The sequence below is a fragment of the Triticum urartu genome, chromosome 7 (genome assembly GCF_003073215.2).
Source record: "Triticum urartu cultivar G1812 chromosome 7, Tu2.1, whole genome shotgun sequence".
NCBI lineage: Eukaryota > Viridiplantae > Streptophyta > Magnoliopsida > Poales > Poaceae > Triticum > Triticum urartu.
This window is the reverse complement of record NC_053028.1, coordinates 4,676,978-4,697,717: the sequence shown is the minus strand read 5'-3', so window position 1 is coordinate 4,697,717 and position 20,740 is coordinate 4,676,978. Positions and strand designations below refer to the sequence as shown.

Below are 20,740 nucleotides of genomic sequence, written 5' to 3'. Positions count from 1 at the left end.
TTCCATGGGAAGTGTCTCGGGTGCCAATGTTGCGAATGAACAGGAAACAAACCATGGATATGAAAGCACAAGTGATGGCAATGGAGGCAAAGAAATTTGACTGGCTATGCATTTTTCTATGACTATGGTGTGTTTGTATGAACTATGCTTTTGTATGTGTTTGTGTTGCACTATGCTATCTTCAAATTCGAATTTGATGTGGATTTGAAGTAAAATTTGATATGATGTTCATATGTGTGCTAATCTTGCAAAGTTTAAGTTGTATCTATATCTCATGTTTTATTTCAATATGTATGCAATTGTGTGGAGAATAAAAACATAGTTGGTGCCCTATTTTACACCATCTGCTACAACGGAAATCATCCTGGTGTCGTATTTTACATCATCTGATATGGCAAAAGAAATCTAGTGCCCTAAAACCTACTTTTTGGTCCCTAAAAACTTTTATTTCAAAGCAGAGGCAAAAGATTTGACTCATCTATTAATTAAGTACAACAATTTCTCACATAATTAGTATAAAGTCAGGCAATAATTGTCGCAAACCGCTGAGCGGCACGCATAGGATACCCTCCCCCCTCCCAACACACACACTTCTCCAAAGAGGGACTCACTGAGACAGCACACGGGCGTCATCGTCATTACTTCTCCCCTAGAAGGCATCATCGACATCCCTTGACCAAACCCATACTATAGATATCATGTGGAGTCAAATGAAGATCCACGCCCAAAAAATGAAGATCCATGCCAGAACTGAGCGAAATGTGACAGGACAGTGTAGGTTCGTCTTTGATGCATAATTTCGAAGGAGAACTACGCAAGACTGGTGCCACGAAAGATCACCGAACGAACCATCTCACCTCACAGCAAAACGATGAAGAAGCACCGACATCTGCCGCAAACAACAACACCTCGCGGAGACCACCTGTTACCAAAATCCACCATGAGGCGCCAGATCCACCAAGGCGAGCCGTCGTGCCCTGTCGAGCACCATGCCGGTGAGTGACAAGGGAGCGCTGCTCAAAGCCAAGAACCACCATGGATCCAGGTTGTAACCAAACATCTAAATGGCCGGTGCGCCCCATGCACGCCACCGCAACCAATGCAAATCAAATCCGTTTTACCCGCAGCATGGCGGCACTCTTCCTTGCCGGGCCGGACCACCGAGCCGCGCAACCCAAGCTGCAGCTCCACCCCATGCCACTGCACGACCGCTCGACACCAGATCCACAACATCCGAGCCCGTTGTGCGTCCGCGTCGCTCACCTGCGACTTGCCCTCGCCGCGTTGCGCCAGTTCCACGGTGACTGGGCGCCTACACGCCTGTGTCATGCATCTGTGAAGCACCCCTGTCGTGCCTCCATGCATGACTGCATGCCACCTCACACCACTCTACCGCCAAGAGCAGCCGCCGTTGCGCCCCCAGCGTCAACGCCGTCCAGAATTTGCCCGGCGGTGCCCTCTAGTGGTGGCAAGGGGAGGGAAGCATGTGTGGAGAGGAGGCCGCTACTGATCTGGGCTCTGGCCAAGCCACTCCTGGGAGAGCGAAGCAGGGGTCCTAAGTTTAGCTTTTGTAGTGCCTTATTATGCATCATCTAAGCGGGGGTCCTAAGTTTAGCTTCTGTAGTGCCTTATAAAATGGTAATGCTATTCATCGAACGTTCACTGGGGGAGTATGTCAATCCTTCAGAGTATGTTGACATACTCCCGACAACATTTTTTACAGCAATTTACGTTGTCATTAGTATGTCAATTCCGTCAGGCGAACACATCAATTTTTGAAGTGAATCCTTTTTTGCCAGAATTTGCCATGTATTTTTAAAGAAAGTACCATGCATGTTCAGAAGAAATTTCCACAAAAAACTTCGCATTTTCCATCCCCCAGTGAACGTTCGCTGGTTAAGCAGGTTCCAATAAAAAAACCTTAACTCATTTGGAAAAGAAAATAATTGCCAAACGTATTTAGGTGAGCAGCGCCTCATAGGAATCTTCCTCACTTGATGCCATGACTGAAGCATCTCCGTGGCAAGCTACAGAATAATTAGCATCTCCGTTGTTGATGTTGCTTTCATCCATGGGCTCCTCCTCCTCCCTACCAACCTTAGCCTCTCCGCTGTCCCTGTTGCTTTCATCGATGGGCTCCTCCCCCTTCCCCACCGACCTCTGTTGTTCATGGAGCCATCCTCCATGGAGCCATGGTCTCGAGCTCAATCATGCCGATGCAGTGTCTTCTTCTCTACCGATCCAGTAGAGAAGCAAATCGACCGACCGTCATATAATTATAAACAAAATGTAATTAGCATGTGGAAATATACTTGTGCTGCTATCATGGGCCTATATATGCTTGTACACGCCTATACATCTTTAAAAAATGTAGTATGTATCGTTTAATTACCTCATTGGTGGTTGAAGGGCCTACCATGACAGCCCCCCTTCCCGGTTTGTTGGATGTATACAATTTCTTTGTTGTTGAGAAAAGGGCGTATACATTTTCTGGTTTATATAGTGTAAGTGCATCTCCAACGTTATCATTAAAAGACACATAGGTTCTGTCCGCGGACATGTCCGGATGCATCTGCGGACAGTGATATGGAAGCCAGCCATCCAACCCTATCCATCAATCGCCCGGACACATTTCAAATGGAATTTGAACAAATCGGACAAATTTCATGCAAACCGGGCGATTTTCATTTAAATCACACCGAATTCATGACATTGTTGACATATTTCATTAAACAGAAACGAACATGGCATTTTTTAAATATAGCAAAACCTAGTCTACATCTTCGCCGTCAATGGAGGCGCCCGTGTTCCACTTCCTGTCTTCCCCATTTCTAACGAGCTCAACGTTCACGAGGTTCGAGAAGTGAAGCTGCAGGTCGCTGGGAGGGTAACAGTAGGACATGGGATATAGGATGTGCCAACGTTGTATCCCATCTCCGACTCTTCCTTGCCGGAGTCTGCCGTGTGGACATCACTAGTGAGGTGAAGACCATGGTCGACATGGATGGGCCGGCCTCATGATCTTCGCAGCCCGACGCGGACGACGGAGAGCTGCCCACGTTCCCATCCACGATCACCCGCACCACCTCTATGTCAGCCTCCGCCACGACCATGTTGGAGTGAGCGTTGCACGCAGCCTCGTACAGTGCTCGTTGTTGCTCGACGAACTTTGAGTCCTCCATGACCATGTCCTTCAAGGCCTCGCTCGTGAACTCGCCGTGGATTTGCCCCTCTGCTAGCCGGTGATGCGCAAGGAGGGCGAGGTCTTAGCATTGGTCTTCCCGCGCCAGCCAGAACGACGACACCGACCCCTCCTCCGGCATGACATCATTGAAGTGCGCATGCGCCTACTCCATGGTGAAGTCAGCATGGAAGTCGTCGGACACCTCCTCCATTGTCTGGTCCGAACGCCTGCATACCTCCCCCTGGTTTGTGTCTGATTTGCAAGAAAACGGACACAGGATGCGTCCGCAAATAAATAGGGATCCGTGTTGGATGGCAAACTACATCCGGAAACCTCGGTCCAGACGTTTGTGGCCGTTTTGACGGTCCGCGTTGGAAATGCTCTAAGGTTCGCCATTCCACTCTGGGTATATTTAAAAACTAAAAACTGCATCTTTGGAGGTTCCAACATTCCAAAAAAGAATGATAGTATATGTTTATTTATTATATCTATCAAATTTGATACTTGCAACTGGAAAGAACAAGGGGATTTGTTAGGTGCAGGCATTTGCTTTATATGTGTGCAGGTACTATTGACATTGTTTGCGTGTCGTTTTCTATTGGTTAGATAAACCTTGATTCTTAACTGAGAAAAGTATTATATGTTACTATAGTACATCAATCTTTCTCTTAGGGGCAATCCCAACACTATCACAAGTAGCAACATTTTGTATTGTTCTCCCTCCTAGAGACGTTGTCGTGCAGCTTAGGTTTTATAGGGCGTAACATGGTGTTGTACTCAATTCTTCCCGTGCTCTCTTTCGGCAGCGTAGTGTGCGGCCTGCGTGATCCGGCTATCATGGATCAGAGTTGTACGAGAGCTACCTCATCATCTTTGTATCGTTTGACTAAGTACTTTGTTCGGTTGTTGCTTTATGTATAAAACGAGGAGAAAGCTTGGTTCAGAGATGATATGCTCGGCCGTGCCACAGTCGACTCAGCGTCGGCCACTATGTGACCCCGTGGACCGCACACGTGTACGGTGTGCTGTGAAACGAAGGAAGCGAAAGCCCACTCAGCCAGCATGCGCGCGACGAGTGAGCTCACGGGCTCCGTCGACTCCATTCCATGGCTGTGCTTCCTCTGCTTTACCGTGGCTGCATTATTGTTGCTGATTTTGTTTGGATCTCTCGGCATTGTGCTGCTCCACATGTGCTGCTGCTACGTGATTGGAGCACGCACGCACTGAATCTCGCCAGTTTAATCCCGGTTGGTGGCCGTCGGCATGTATCCGATGGGTACGAAAAGTAACCATGGCCCATCATATGTGTTTTTTTTTAACTCTGCACATTCTGTTTATTTGGTGTGTTTTTTTAACAAGTACAGACGCAAACGCTCATATGTACGTGCATATACTCACTCCTGTGAACGTGTACATACACACTCTACCTTTATGAGCATCTCTGAGAAGACTGAGCCGGCATATCAACTTGAGATTTTACAAAGTCATCATAGGAACCTCGTAGTCGACGGGAACGTCTCCTTCCACTGAACGCGCATCGCCGAAAATCCTGAAATAAATTCAGTGTAGATGAGCACCAGAACTTAAACCCTGGTGGGCTGAGGATGCCAGTGTTCTTTTAACCATCCAACCACATGTTGGTCCGCTTATATGGTGTTTTTTAGTTTGTATGGTACTGATATTTTAATAAATATGGTGTGAAAATTATATGATTTGATTGTAATATATAAGGGATGAAACTAAAACTGGAAGACTTTGTAGAAAAGAAATCAATGTACTTGATCATAACCTCTTCGACAAAATCTTATGTGACGACAAAATCGGGAAATAGACCCACGCTATCGTCCACCCATTCTCCCGCGGTGGCTTATTGCCCTGACTATAGGATTGTCCAGCACTACAACGGTAGCTCTTCGGACGGGCCAACAGAGAGCACGATGTGGTGGCGGTCGGCTTTTGCATCTACACGCACTCCCTTCTACAAACAACCATTGTTTCCTTCTTAACAAACTCGGCGATAATCTTTGGGACACACAATCTGCAAAAGGCAGGTGAGTTGGCAAATCCTATAAAAGAAACATTAGGTTTATACCCTAAAAATAAAATAAAAAAGAAATGCTCTAGAAAGTCGTCATTTTTGAAAGCATGGAACTTGCTTTTTAACACATGGCATAAAAGTTGGTTTCTTTCCTTGGTTTCCTTCCTTGACTAAAAGCCAATGTGATCTTGCCGTCGTCTTGTTTCTAAATTTACTTTTTCAGTTTTGTTAAAGCACGTCTAGATATGCTCAAAGTATTCCCAAGAGCAATCCCTTCTCATTACCATTAACACAAGAACAAAGAGCATGTGTGCAACTAATCTAAGCGTGAGGTGTTTCCACCATTAAAATTCTCATCTTTACACCCAAACCCCAGCTATAAACCTCCCTCTTGTCATAAAAAAATAGCTGAAGTACTGTATAAAATCTCCCTCGCTCCCCCACTGAACCCACCATCCACCCATCCGTCGGTGAGAGTGAACCCACCAAATTCCCACGGGATTCTCCTGGCGAGCGGCCCGGCGGCGCCATGGAGTCGTCACGCGGCATCCTCATCCCCGGCACGCCGCCGCTGCCCTACGCGTACGAGCCGCTGCCCTCCTCCTCCGCCGACGCCAACGGCCAGGAGGACCGGCGGATCACCGGCGGCGTGAGGTGGCGCGCGTGGGCCGCCGTGCTGGCCGTGGGGGCGCTCGTCGTCGCCGCCGCGGTCTTTGGGGCCAGCAGGGTCGACCGGGACGCGGTGGCCTCCTCCGTACCGGCTACAGCGGAACATGGCGTGCTGGAGAAGGCGTCCGGGCCATACTCCGCCAGCGGCGGCTTCCCGTGGAGCAACGCCATGCTGCAGTGGCAGCGCACCGGCTACCATTTCCAGCCGGAGAAGAACTACCAGAACGGTACCGTCCCAGTTCATTCTCCGTTCGATTAAATTTTCAGATTCAGACTCCGTTATGTTTTCTCCGGCGTGGTTACTTTGATTCAGAAACTGACCTCGTTGCCTTTGCTTCCTATTTGCTCGCCGGCGGCGGCATTCTCCGGCGACATCCGTGCAGATCCCAACGGTTAGTTACTAACAAATCCTCCCAATCGAGTATTCCTATTCAGAAGTTTTGTGACCTGTGCGGAATATATTATCTGAGATTCAGACAGAGTTTCTAATTGCACCCGGATGAACAGTGCTTTTAAAAAAAAGTTCTAAAAACAACAAATGTTTTCTATGAACATAGATAAATGTTTTACCTCCATACGAAATTTTGTGGTGCATTTTTTGTCAGGCCTCCACAAATGTCCTTTCACCAAGAAATTTTTCACGTCGATGTTTATCACAAAAAAGAACTGTTTTTTGTTTTTTTTATATTTTTTGGATTTTAATGTTCATCCGGATGCATATAAGCTCAGGATTAGAAGAACTTTTTCGCTGAAATGCATTGTGCACTGCAGGTCCGGTGTACTACAAAGGATGGTACCACTTCTTCTACCAGCACAACCCGGGGGGCACCGGGTGGGGCAACATCTCATGGGGCCATGCCGTGTCGCGGGACATGGTCCACTGGCGTCACCTACCGCTCGCCATGGTGCCCGAGCACTGGTACGACATCGAGGGTGTCCTCACCGGATCCATCACCGTGCTCCCCGATGGCAGGGTCATCCTGCTCTACACAGGGAACACCGAGACGTTCGCGCAGGTGACCTGCCTCGCGGAGGCCGCTGAACCAAGCGACCCCCTCCTCCGCGAGTGGGTCAAGCACCCCGCCAACCCCGTCGTGTACCCGCCCCCTGGCATCGGCATGAAGGACTACCGTGACCCAACCACGGCATGGTTCGACAACTCTGACAACACGTGGCGCATCATCATTGGCTCCAAGAACGACACCGATCACTCCGGCATCGTCTTCACGTACAAGACCAAAGACTTCGTCAGCTACGAGCTGATACCGGGATACTTGTACCGTGGCCCCGCCGGCACCGGCATGTACGAGTGCATCGATCTATTTGCCGTGGGCGGCGGTCGCGCCGCCAGTGACATGTACAATTCGACGGCCGAGGACGTGCTGTACGTGCTCAAGGAGAGCAGCGACGACGACCGGCGCGACTATTACGCGCTCGGGAGGTTCGACGCAGCGGCCAACACATGGACGCCGATCGACACCGAGCAGGAACTCGGCGTCGCGCTGCGGTACGACTATGGCAGGTACGACGCGTCCAAGTCCTTCTACGACCCCGTGAAGCAGCGGCGGATCGTCTGGGGGTACGTCGTCGAGACCGACTCCTGGAGCGCCGACGCCGCCAAGGGGTGGGCCAACCTCCAGGTAACCATCATGGACATGACTGTTTTACCTTACAATTATCACTATTGGTCGGTCATTTGCTGCACCGTTGATTTTGCATGCTGGATGTGGTAGATGCTTGTTGGGCCAGTAACAACAGTGCGTGCAGCACTATTCCGACTCCCGACATTGAGTGTGTGTGTTGTGCATGCAGTCGATTCCGAGGACGGTGGCGCTGGACGAGAAGACCCGGACGAACCTCATCCAATGGCCGGTGGAGGAGCTCGATACCCTCCGCATCAACACCACCGATCTTAGCGGCATCAGTGTCGGTGCTGGATCCGTCGTCTCCCTCCCTCTCCACCAGACCTCCCAACTCGACATCGAGGCATCCTTCCGCATCAACGCCTCCACCATTGAGGCACTCAACGAGGTCGACGTCGGCTACAACTGCACCATGACCAGCGGCGCCGCCACCCGTGGCGCGCTCGGCCCCTTTGGCATTCTCGTTCTTGCCAACGTCGCCCTGACAGAACAGACGGCGGTGTACTTTTATGTGTCCAAGGGCCTCGACGGTGGTCTTCGGACGCACTTCTGCCACGATGAGTTGCGGTCGACACATGCTACCGATGTGGCGAAGGAGGTAGTTGGTAGCACGGTACCGGTGCTCGACGGCGAGGATTTTTCCGTTAGGGTGCTCGTGGACCACTCCATCGTGCAGAGCTTCGTGATGGGCGGGAGGATGACGGCGACGTCAAGGGCCTACCCGACGGAGGCCATTTACGCGGCGGCGGGGGTCTACCTGTTCAACAATGCCACCGGCGCCAGCATCACCGCTGAGAAGCTCGTCGTGCACGACATGGATTCGTCGTACAACCGGATATTCACAGACGAAGACTTGTTAGTCCTCGATTAGACTAATCATCACTTACAGTAAGTTATGGACTGTTTGCTCGGTCGCTGGCTTCCTTTTCTCTTGGACAGACGACAGTGGTCGAGCACCAGCTAGTCTACCTATTATCTTGATTTATGTTCCTGGTCCTGGTTTTGGTTTTAGTAAGATGAATTAGATGATGTTGGTCACTTGTAAATCAGTTGCGGGTGAATTAAAAGGGCATGGATGCCTGCCACCAAATATAAGTGACTATTTCAAGTTCAAGTTGTCTAATTTCTTATTCATTTTATATGCAATCCTTGTATTCTGTATTTTTGGAGAAACAATCATGATGTATTTCAGAAGGGAAACACGTCAAAGAATAGAAAGTAGACTCCCACCATACATGCATCCCTACTCTTCACTTTAACCTTTTCAACTTTATGCATCTGACCGCACTTTTTCTTCCTAAGCAGCCGCCTCATGCCGAGGATCCCGATACACCATCCAAACATATTTTTCCTAATAACTGATCCTACATGACCTACACGGCATCACCCTAGTGCTATGCATTGACCATGCCCTTATACGCACGTGACGTAATCAAAGTACAGTTGGGTGGCTCCCGTAACTAAATGTCGTACCTAGTGAATTCCGAAAAGAAAACACTTGACAAATGAATTTTTGTGAGCAGCACAACGTAGAACGGGCTTCGTCTTCACAGGTCAATTTGTGGTCTGTTTGGTTCTTTTTATCTTTCTTTTTTTGATAAAAGGGGTCGCCCCAAGCAGTCTGACTGGCTAGAACAGACTACACACCACCTGAACCTCCCGAAGTATCAGGAACTAGTAGATCTAGCAGCACAGAGGAATAGGACATCCCTGCCTGCCTTTGCACCAGAGACGACCACAAAACGCAACCGCGGAATCTCACAGCTCTGTAGCTGCAAAGACGACGGAGACCCCCAGCAAAACAGCAGCAGATCTGTTTGTATGAAGAGCGTGGTCACTGGATGCCATAATATCAAGATGAATTAGCCTCTCCGCCGTTGATGTCCCTTTCATCCATGGGCTCCTCCTCTCCCTCCCCACCAACCCCACAGTCACAGACAGAAGATACCTCTGTCGTCCATGGAGCCATCGTCCAGGGAGGGTCTCCAGCTCAATCATGTTCATGCAGATGCAGTGCTGCATGCAACTGGCACCGGGTCGATCGCACGCGTGTTGCATGCAGTAGGTTTCTCTTCTCTGTAAAATCGCCACGCGGAACATCGCGTCTACTGCAGCGCGTGTTTATATATGCATGCAACAAACAAACGTGCGAGCACATATCTACGAGTAGATGTTTCAAATTTAAAATGAAAAAAGCACATATATATTTGCACCCACGTCTTGGCCTCGGCGTCGTAAATTGGGAAGGGAGTAAGCTGAGTAGTCTAGTCAGCACAAGTCGACCATCTTCTCCGTAGGGTGATGCGTCCACGACCGGCTCACTGTTTGCAGCAAGCGGCTCCATCGTCGACGCCGGCATTTCCAAAAAGGTCGAAAAAGACATCTTGGAAAGCTTCAATGAAATAACCAAAAGGAGGAGCATGTTTGGAACCTCTCCTGCCCGTTTCACTGTCAATCAGAAAAGAGAAAGAAAAAGAGAACGTGCCCGTTTCACTGTCAATCAGAAAAGAAAAGAAGAAAAAAAACGTGCGATGTGCTCGGCCGAGGCGACCCGAGTCAGCATCCGCCACCACGCGACCCCGTGGACCGCACACGTGTACGGTGGCTCACCCGGAGCAGGGGCGAGAGCGACGGAGCAACTCCTCTCCCCTCCCTGGCCGTCGAGCGAGGCAAGTGAAAGTCATGATGTGGCAGCCAGCATGGTGACGGGCGAGCTCACGGCCTCCGTCGATCCCGTTCCATGGCTGGCTTCTCCCGTCTACTGTAGCTGCATTATCAGTGGATCTCCCGGCATTGCTGTTGCACTGCTGCCACTGCCGTCGATCGCCGGGTGCTGTTATCGGCAACGACGGCCCACACGCGTGCGTGATTTCCCGGGCTCCATCGTCTTCACTGACTGTCTTGACAGTTTTTACCGGGCTGGATTTCATCCAACCAAGTTTGCTGTTCTACTGCTGTTGCTTCAGTGGAGGTGGAGGACCAGAAGGAATCTCGCCATTTGATTCGATTCCGGGTGGCTGGTGAGTGGCCGTCGACATGCATCGACATTCCGGGTACGAAAAGCGTGTCTGCCTTTTCGCCAGCAAGTGTGATGATGCCATGTGATGTGATGATGCCATGATGGTGCATCGTTTTCATGGCCAGCTACTGCCTTGAGAGTCCCATCAAGTTTTGTTTGCGTGTGAGCCATAAAAAAGCCTCACTGATTTATCAACATCAGGAGTACAATCAAATTTAAGGCAGTTCATTGTCCAGACAATAATTTAAGACAGTTCACAAGTGCCTTACGGGATGCTTGTTTCGCACATAAATAAGCCGATACGTTAGTTAATTCTCTGTCACATGAGCATTTTTGTTATTCCCAAGTGTATGATACCGTTCAAGATACCACCACTGCGGCTAGCCTAAAGCATCTCCAACACATAAACCTGGGCAGCATCTCCAACACGTAAAACTGGGCATTCTCCGGCCGGGCTTGGTTAGGGCCGGCCTTTGTAAAGCCTGACCTCGAAAACCCAAACCAGAGCCCATCCCGGCCCAACCTAGTGCCTTTTTTATTAAAATAATGATTGTTTGGGATATTTCATATATATATATTGTATATACATTTCTAATAAAATAATGATATATGCCATGTTCGGGCTTATTATAGGGATTTCTGAACGGGCTTCACGCAAAAAATGAGCCCGAGCCCATCCCGGCCCGACCCAGTGCCTTTTTTTATTAAAATAATGATTGTCTAGGATATTTCAGATATATATTTTACCTACATTTCTAATAAAATAATGATCTATGCCATGTTCGGGCTTATTATCGGGATTTCCGAACGAGCTTCACGCAAAAAGTTGAGCCCGAGCCCATCCCGGCTTATTATAGGGATTTCCAAACGGGCTTCACGCAAAAAAGCTGAGCCCGAGCCCATCCCGACCCTACCTAGTGCCTTTTTTATTAAAATAATGATTGTTTGGGATATTTCAAATATATATTGTACCTACATTTCTAATAAAATAATGATATATGCCATGTTCGGAGATTATTATAGGGATTTCTGAACAGGCTTCACGCAAAAAAGCTGTGCCCGAGCCCATCCCGGCCTGACCCGGTGCCTTTTTATTAAAATAATGATTGTCTAGGATATTTCAAATATATATTCTACCTACATTTCTAATAAAATAATGATCTATTCCATGTTCGGGCTTATTATAGGGATTTCCGAACGGGCTTCACGCAAAAGAGCTGAGCCCGAGCCCATCCCGGCCCGACCCAGTGCCTTTTTATTAAAATAATGATTGTTTGGGATATTTCAAATATATATTGTACCTACATTTCTAATAAAATAATAATCTATGCCATGTTTGGGCTTATTATCGGGATTTTCAGATGGGCTTCACGCAAAAAAGTTGAGGCCGAGCCCAGCCCGGATGTTAGGCTTTCAGGTCGGGCTGTCCATGCTCGGGTCTACCAACAGACCAACAAGTGATGTAAAATAAAGCAGCCCAGTAGTTGCCCTATATATATAATTTTGCTGCAAATATTTTGGGGCAGCTCCAAGATTCGCCACCTCGTGCTACAAAAATACAGCATACATGTGGCTGCCGCAAAACGCCCAACCAACATCGGAAAAGTCACACCCCCACGCGGCGCCACCCCCCCCCCCCCCCCCCCCCCCCCCCCCCCCCCCCCCCCCCCCCCCCCCCCCCCCCCGCCCCGCGCGCGCGCTCGCGTGCGGTCTAGTCGCCACCAAATCCAACATCTGAATATGATGTACCTGCTTAGTCTCTCCGAGATGCTCATAGGGGTAGATGGTGCATCTGTGCATTCATATGTTTGAATGTAAGTGCATATGTATGACCACCCAAATATTTATTGTGTTAACAAAAAGACCAGCAAGTGTTAATGCACGTGCCACAAGTTTTTGAGAGAGGAATAGAACATCAAGCCTCCGGTCTGATGAAGGATGTAAAAATGTTGGTCCTGTCTATATAACGCTTAAAGCGATATCAGTGGACGCATTGCCTAGAGCACCATTGTAGTTGAGTAGGCAATGCGCGACACAAGCTGGCCTCATAATGCTGCGAGGTACTGCACATATTGCTTAAAGCGATATCAGTGGACGCATTGCCTAGAGCACCATTGTAGTTGAGTAGGCAATGCGCGACACAAGCTGGCCTCATAATGCTGCGAGGTACTGCACATATTGCTTAAAGCGATATCAGTGGACACATTGCCTAGAGCACCATTGTAGTTGAGTAGGCAATGCGCGACACAAGCTGGCCTCATAATGCTGCGAGGTACTGCACATATCGCTTAAAGCGATATCAGTGGACGCATTGCCTAGAGCACCATTGTAGTTGAGTAGGCAATGCGCGACACAAGCTGGCCTCATAATGCTGCGAGGTACTGCACATATCGCTAAAAGCGATATCAGTGGCCGCATTGCCTAGAGCACCATTGTAGTTGAGTAGGCAATGCGCGACACAAGCTGGCCTCATAATGCTGCGAGGTACTGCACATACGCAAGTTTTTTCTTTCATTCACTTTCTTCTTTTTATCATTTTTTTATATTTTGACACATTGTAGTATATTTCTAAATTGAATTAACTTCAAATTTTATAATCATTCAATGCGCACTTACATTTTTTTAATGAATTGTAAATAATTTATTTATGTACTTTTCAAAAATGTTCATAAAATTCAAAATGGTTCACATGTTTATAAAATTGTTCATGACATTTCAATAATCTGTTTGTGAAAAATGTAAAATTGTGATCATGCGATTCATAATAAATGTTATGAAATGTAAAGGTTATTTGATGAATATTGAAAAAATGTTCATGAGATATAAAAAATCTTCACTGCGTATTAGACAACTCGTAATCATACAATTTTTCCGTCTATTTAATAAAAAAATCAACATATATTAAAAAATGTTTAACATGCACTAAAAAAATTCAATGTGTATATGTAAAATGTAACATATATTTAAAAAAATAAAAAAGTTAAATTTTATCTGAAAAAATGATTAACATGTATTCAAAAATTGTACAATGTGTGTCTGAAAATTGTATTAAAAAACTAACTGTATAAAGAAATTATTTATACAATAAAGAATCTCACCGTGCATTAAAAATATTAATGTAATGTAAACCAATTGTCCACGTATTTTTGTAGAAAAAAATGATATCATTCAAAAACTGGTTCATCACAGCTAAAAAATGTTCACTCGTTTCAAAAATATGGTTGTGAATTTTTTCCAAAACTTTATAAAGCATAAAAAAATTTGTTCATATAATTTGTGCAAAATAATTTGTACCATTCAAAAAATTGTTGCGTTGAAAAAATGTTTGTGACACTTTAAAATGGTTTTGCACATTTTAAAAAATCTTCGTGGCATTTATTGAAATGCTCGAATTTGTTTAAAAAAATTTCACTATGTATTTTAGAATGGTCAATGTGCATTGGACGAAATGTTCAACAAGTATTCACCAAAATGTTCCAGATGTATTTGAGAAATGTTCCTCGTGTATCCAAAAAATATTCTACCTGTATAGAAAAAAAATCTCAACATGCAAATGTTCAACATGTATTACAATAACAATTTCAACACATATTTACCCGCAAGAAAATTCAACATGTATTTAAGAAATATTCAAAGAAAAAACCTTCAACTTGTATATGGGTCGACATGTGTTTGACAAAAAGAAGAAAAAATAAATAAAACAGCAAACAGAAATACCTTTTTCTAATAAAGTCGATGCAGACACACACAGAAACAAAAGAAAAAACGCGCACAAGTTTCAAAAACCGTTCTGGACCAGTCCATAGAAGCTTTCCCAAATCCGCTCATAGGAAGTTTATTATTCATCGGGCCTCCTTGTGGGCGCACCAGAGGAGAGTTGTCTTTAAGGGAGCGCCTCTTCGGCGATTCGGGCCCCGTTCTGCCGTGCAATGTTCGCGCAGACGTTCTTAGGCCGAAACTCGGAATGGGAGTTTAGCGCACAATGGTCGATGTGCGGTCGCTCACTTGATCTTTTCTTTTGTCACTCGTTGGTTTAGAAGAAACGGTTACTATTTTCTTATGAATTTAAATCAATCACGAATTTTAGAGAATTCTTCACTGGTTTGAAGAATGTTTTTGAAGATGAAAAACAAAAAAAATTAAAATGCTTACAAAATACCAAAAATGCTAACGAAATTTAAAAATATAGAATTGATTTTTTTCATAAATTTAAAAATGTCACACATTTGAAAAATGACCATGAATTACAATAAATATATTCATGAGTTTTTCAATAACATTCGAGCATTTTAATAATGTTCATGCATTTAAAAAATGTTCACATTTGAAGAAACAAATTGCATATTTGAAAAAAAAAATTGGGCCAATTATTTCAGCCCTCAACTCGAACCTACTAGATACACGCCTAACTTCAAAGACTGCTCAAATTTGCCCCTCTACCATTTGGTTCTCTTATATAACTGCCCTTCCGTGCCATTTCCATCCGGCCAAAGGGGTTTTATTGTCTATGAGATATTTTGTGCACAATTTTCCCCCTCCGTGTATGTTAGTTGCATGTGGGGCACATCCGAAGATTTTTAAACAAAATCCCTGCTCTCTCTACATGTGGGGCCCAACCCAAAAAAAATATGCCTATCTCTCTGAGCATCCCTCCCCAAGATCCCCTCTGGCGAGACCATGTGTGACAAGCAGCACAAGGGCGGCGCTCGAGCCTACACGGGGCTCTGCAAGAGGACCCGCGTGAGATATTATGGTTCAATGTGTGAAATTTTAAATATTTGCACATTTTTAAAACTCACAAATGTAAACTTGAAAAATCTTTTAAAATGTAGTGGTTCAAAAAAAATTATCACCAATTAAAAAATCCATATTTTAAAAAAGTGTGTTTGCCCAAAATTTAATGAAATCAAAAAAATTAAATAAGAACAGAAAAAGGGAAATGTAAAATAAAAAAGAAAAGAGGAAAATGAAAATGAAAAAAGAAACAAAAACTGAGCAGGAAAACACAAAAAAGGAAAAAAAATAACTGGAGCGACGAAAAAAGAATGGTATATGGCCTGGCCAGCTACCTGTGTGCTGCGTACAAAAACGGTGCTATTTGGCGCCTCAATAGGATTTCTTCGTCGTTCAGTTGCAGTAGGCGAGATCTAGAAGTTGCGCACAATGCTTATGTAGTTCAGTTTTCTTTAGTGGTAACACTTTTTTTAATAGTTCATGCGTGTGTGGAGTGGTCTAATGGGCTGCGGGTCGGAGCGAACAAAAAGATGGAGAATAAAAGGCCCTCTACATTCCCTTCGGTAAAAACGCCTTCTCCATGCATGGGTCAGGCAATGTTTGTTTGGTATCACAGAGAATAAGGTGGGCTCATGGATGTCATAACTCTATTTGGAATTTGAAGAACACAATAAAGACAAGAGGTACTATATATGAAATGGATATTCTAAAATATAATGAAATAGAATTTACTTCGAGTGAATTCTAGTTTTTACCTTTACTTCGGAAGCTGTGACGTTAAATTATACTATGAGCATGCGTGGTGTATGTGTATGTATACGAGCCTCTGTGTTTGAACTGTGTCAACAAAAAAAGAACGGTCATCACGAAACTAATAAAGCACGTGCGGTTACTTCCACAACACGCGTGGAAGGTGTGGGAAAACTATTCCCCCGGACAAGGGAAGAAACCTTTTGACGCCCCTCTTGAATTGAATGGGACGGGTCGAGGGAGCAGAGGAGAACAAGAGTTTGACCTGCAAGGCTTCCTTGCATAGTTGCACTGCTACCGACAAGAGAGTATCAGGCACGAATCTCCCTCTGTCCATGTTCGTAGCATGCATCCTCCTCCTCCTCCTGAGTTACCTAATTACCAAGGCTATACAGCAACGCACCGTCCATTGCTACAGCTAGCATCCAGGATGGATGCATGCATGAAACAATTTGACTCTTCTTGCGATCGATGCATGCATGCATGTTATGCTTGTCGCCGACAATTCATGAGACAAATTGACGACTGATCTTGCGATGCAAGTACGAACATCTCCCTCTAGCTCAGGTTTTAAATCCTAGTGTTTGCATCAAAAGCATGGTCACCGTTGTGATCGTCGCCGAGATTTGTTGCCCATGCCTGTTTAGATATTACAATCCGCGTTGAAGATGACCTAAAACGCGTGCAATTACTTCCACCATGTACATACATCCAAGGTGTGAAATTATAATTTCGCCGGAGAAAAGGAGAAACCTTTTGTCGCCCTATATAATGGAATGGATCGACAGGAAGCAGAAGAGAAAGAAGAGTTTGATCTGCAATCCTCCCTTACCATAGTTGCATTGGTACCAACAATAGAGTAGCAGACTCAAATCTCCTTCTGTCATTCCTGTAGCCATTATCCATGTTCGTAGCGCTTCCTCCTGAGTTACTCAATTACAACGTTATTGCAATGTACTGTCCTCCGCGGTCCGCTCCTATAGCTACCATCCAGCAAGATGATCCGCCATTCATCACATTTAAAACAAAGGTGCAAACATTGTAAAGTTTTGTCTGTGCAGTTTTAAAAAAAAATGTTCAATAACATATAATAAAATGCTTGTGACGTTTCAAGAAAATCATAAACACTTCAGAAATATTCACACGTTACGCAAAAATCTTCATGAAATTTATGAAAAAAAATCCGTGTGTGTTTTCAAAAAACACCTTGTATATGAAATATGTTCAACGCGCATTTGACAAATGTTTAACATGTGTTAAAAACATTAACATGTATTTTGGAAACTATTCGACATATATCAAAACTGTTCACTTGTATATAAAAAATAGTCAATGTGCATTTGACAAGTTTTTCAACATGTATTAGGATAAATGTTTAACATGTTTTAAAAAAGTGTTCAACGTGTACTCGGAAAATGTTCAATGTGTATTAAAAAAGTATGATTACCCAAAAAAGTGCAAAATAAAAAATAAATCAAAACATAAAAATGAAAAATATAAAGTAAAAATGGAAGTAAAATTAAACATATAATAAAACTGGAAAAACAGATAAATAAAAGCATAGATAAAAAAGAAATAGAAAAACTTGTCGAAACCTTCCCAAAACCAGGCAGAAGGTTCCCAACAATATGCCTACTGTACATAGAAGCTTCCTTCTGATCAAACATACCGGCTTTACTGGCCGGTCCATCCTAGCGATTGCCTATTGTGATGTGGTACTTGGTCACGCAATACGTGATACATAGCTGTCGCACTTTTATTTTCTAAAGAAAAGACATTTTTTAGGGGATCTCAAGAAAAGACATGAGGTACTATTTACGGAGCCAGGCCCACTTCTTTTGCAGTTTTTTTTACTTACACTTGATTATTTCTTTTTCTGGTTTTTTCCTCCTGTTTTTCACTTCATGTTTTCCATAATGCAAGAAATCTGTTTTAAAAAATGCGAATGAATTTTTAATCACATGAATACATATTTATACTTAGAAATTTATAGTATATTTTTAACACACGTGTGAACATTTTTTTGCAGTTGCACGGACACTTTTGAAAATTCAGTAAAAAAAAGGTTTAAATTATATAATTTTATAAAAAAGTGTTCATCATATATTTAAAATATTTTCACCATATATTAAGAAAATTTCACTGTTTATTTTTAAAAAATATTCCTCCAGTTTTGAAAAACGTTCACCACATAATTGCATAATATTCACCGAGTATATGAAAAATAGAAATCATGTATAAAAAACTGATGTTTATCGAGTATTTAAACAAACATTTTTTGAAAAATTTAAAACGTTTTATAATAGTGTTGATTCCATTGTGAATAAATGTTGACGATGTTCTCAAATTTCAAAAATTATACATATTATGAAAATAGTTCTCAAATTGAAATATGTTCATGTTGTTTGGGAAACTGTCCACAAATTAGAAAAACATACAAATTAGTTAAATATTCATGATGTTCAAAATGTTTGTCAAATTGAAAAGCGTAAAAGAAACAAAAAAGGAAAACTATAAAGTCAAAACAGAAGAAGTCAAGCTGTGAGCAGCCCCCTCCCAAAATGCACTGTTCGTCTTGTTGAATGCATCAACTTCATCCCCCCCCCCCCCCACACACACACACAACCACAAAAAGAATACATCATCTTCATAAGTCAATCTGTGCTTTAAGCTTTTATGTGTATGAATGGTGTACAACGACGGCATGACATGACTAATCTATAAATGTCGACGCATTTCACCAGTGCTAACTAGCCGTCATCACAAAGCTAATGGCGAGCAATCACCAGTGGCGTAGCCAGCCCGATTTGTCTGGGTGGTCCGGTAATAGAAATATTTACACACGTTTTGTTTTATTTTAAACGAAATGTTTTTTACTACACTATACATAAGCTATGGGGGAATTCCAGGGTGGTCCATGGACCACCCTGGCCACCCCCTAGCTACGCCACTGGCAATCACTTGCACAACACGTGTGGAAGGTATGGAAACTCTATTTCGCCAGAGAGAGGAAGGGAGAAAACATTTTGACGCCCCTCTTGAATGGGACGGGTCGAAGGAGCAGAAGAGAAGAAGAGTTTGATCTGCCATGCTCCCTTGCTGCATAGTTGCACTGGTACCGACAAGGGAGTAGCCATCATCCGTCGATCCATGTTCGTAGCATGCACCCTCCTGTCCTTGATGAGTTGCTTAATTACCAAGGCTATACAGCCATGCACCCACCGTCCTCCGCCGTCCGTTGCTACAGCTACCGTCCAGCATGCATTCGTGCATGTTATGCTTGTCGCCGACAATTCATGAGACAAGTTGACTGACCTTGCGATGCCATCGATCCAATGGCTGCATGGCAAGATGGTATTCCCTTCCATATGAAAATGCAACAAGCATGCGAGGTGCACCGTCGTGGCCTCCAACGGGCAAGATCCCAAGAGGGTGACCTCCGTACGGTTGATTATTCCATGGAATTAAACTCTGATTGACTGATTAGGCCTGTGATTGTGATCGATATGTTAATAAAATAACGGAGGCCGGGGTCACATGCATGTCGCATGCAGGTAGGCGTCGTTTTCGCGGTGAAATCAGCGCTCCACTGCGCAACATCATTTGTTCTCTAGCGCGTGTTTATATATGCATCAAAAGCAAGGCCACCGCTGCGATTTGTGTGGCCGGCGGCTGACCAGCTCTCCCTATCGACCGAATATTGTGTAGTACTACACGCCTACATCTTATTGTTATTATATAAACAACCTATAGATGGTTTACTTCATTGGTCGCCGAATAGGTCCACCGTGTTTGTTGGGCGTATGAGTTGTTTACATGAGAACTTTTTCTCCAGTGGTGCAAGGCGGCCGGCATCCTATGTACTCCCGCACACTCTCTGAGCGACCAGAACGAAGCCAGAACGTAAATCACAGTGCACAATGATAGCCCTTTCATTTGTTTTCCCTTGTAATTTGTTGTTTGAATTAGTACGATTGTATGAATCGTTGCTTCATTTACAAAACGGGGCCAAAGTCTTTGAGAGATTAGCACGATTGTATGCAGGAGAGTTGGAGAGGCCGGAGGAGTTCGCCGACCGAACCTCCAAATAATCTCGGCGTCACCACGCTCCCTGGCAAGACGTACCTCCTCGATCGTGGACAGGTAGGTAGGCACGCAGCCAAGGAGTACTGCAAATCAACCTCCGTCGTTGCTGTGGCCATCACCCACGCCTTCAGCTGCAGGATCCTCCCTCCTGCATCGATGATCGATCCATCACCAACCCCACAGACCGCTGTCGTTCATGGAGGCACGTACGTAGCTATCATCCAGGGCCTACAACTCAATTATATGCGTGCAGAGATGCCGATGTACGGTGCAGATGCAGAGCCAGTGTCTTCTTCTACCAATGTAGGAGTAGCAGCTAAGAAAAATCCCACTAGTTGCCTTAGTAAAATGCAGTAAGCATGTGGCGGTGTCCAAGACCAGAAGGGAGGCGTACGCCCGTCCGTCCATTTAAGAGAACAGAGGCTACTACGTACTGTACTAGGGCCACGTCGGGTCGATCACATGCATGATGCATGCAGGGTGGCAACCATCATTTGTTCTCTAGCTCTCCTACTCCTATTTTATAGTATTTGCATCGAAAGAAAGGACACCGCTGTGATCGTCGCCGAGATTGCGGCCACTGGCCGACCGGCGATCCCCGTCCATGGAATATACGC

The 20,740-nt window shown here is 44.9% G+C and overlaps 1 protein-coding gene across 1 annotated transcript; it reads left to right on the top strand.

Moving 5' to 3' along the window:
- The first annotated feature begins 5,648 nt into the window (after nt 1-5,648).
- LOC125520212 (sucrose:sucrose 1-fructosyltransferase-like) lies at nt 5,649-8,648 on the top strand. The gene is made up of 4 exons (XM_048685058.1): nt 5,649-6,118; nt 6,275-6,283; nt 6,663-7,531; nt 7,704-8,648. The coding sequence occupies exons 1-4, from the start codon at nt 5,752-5,754 to the stop codon at nt 8,403-8,405; spliced, it is 1,947 nt and encodes a 648-aa protein (XP_048541015.1). The 5' UTR covers nt 5,649-5,751; the 3' UTR covers nt 8,406-8,648.
- Nucleotides 8,649-20,740: the final 12,092 nt, after the last annotated feature.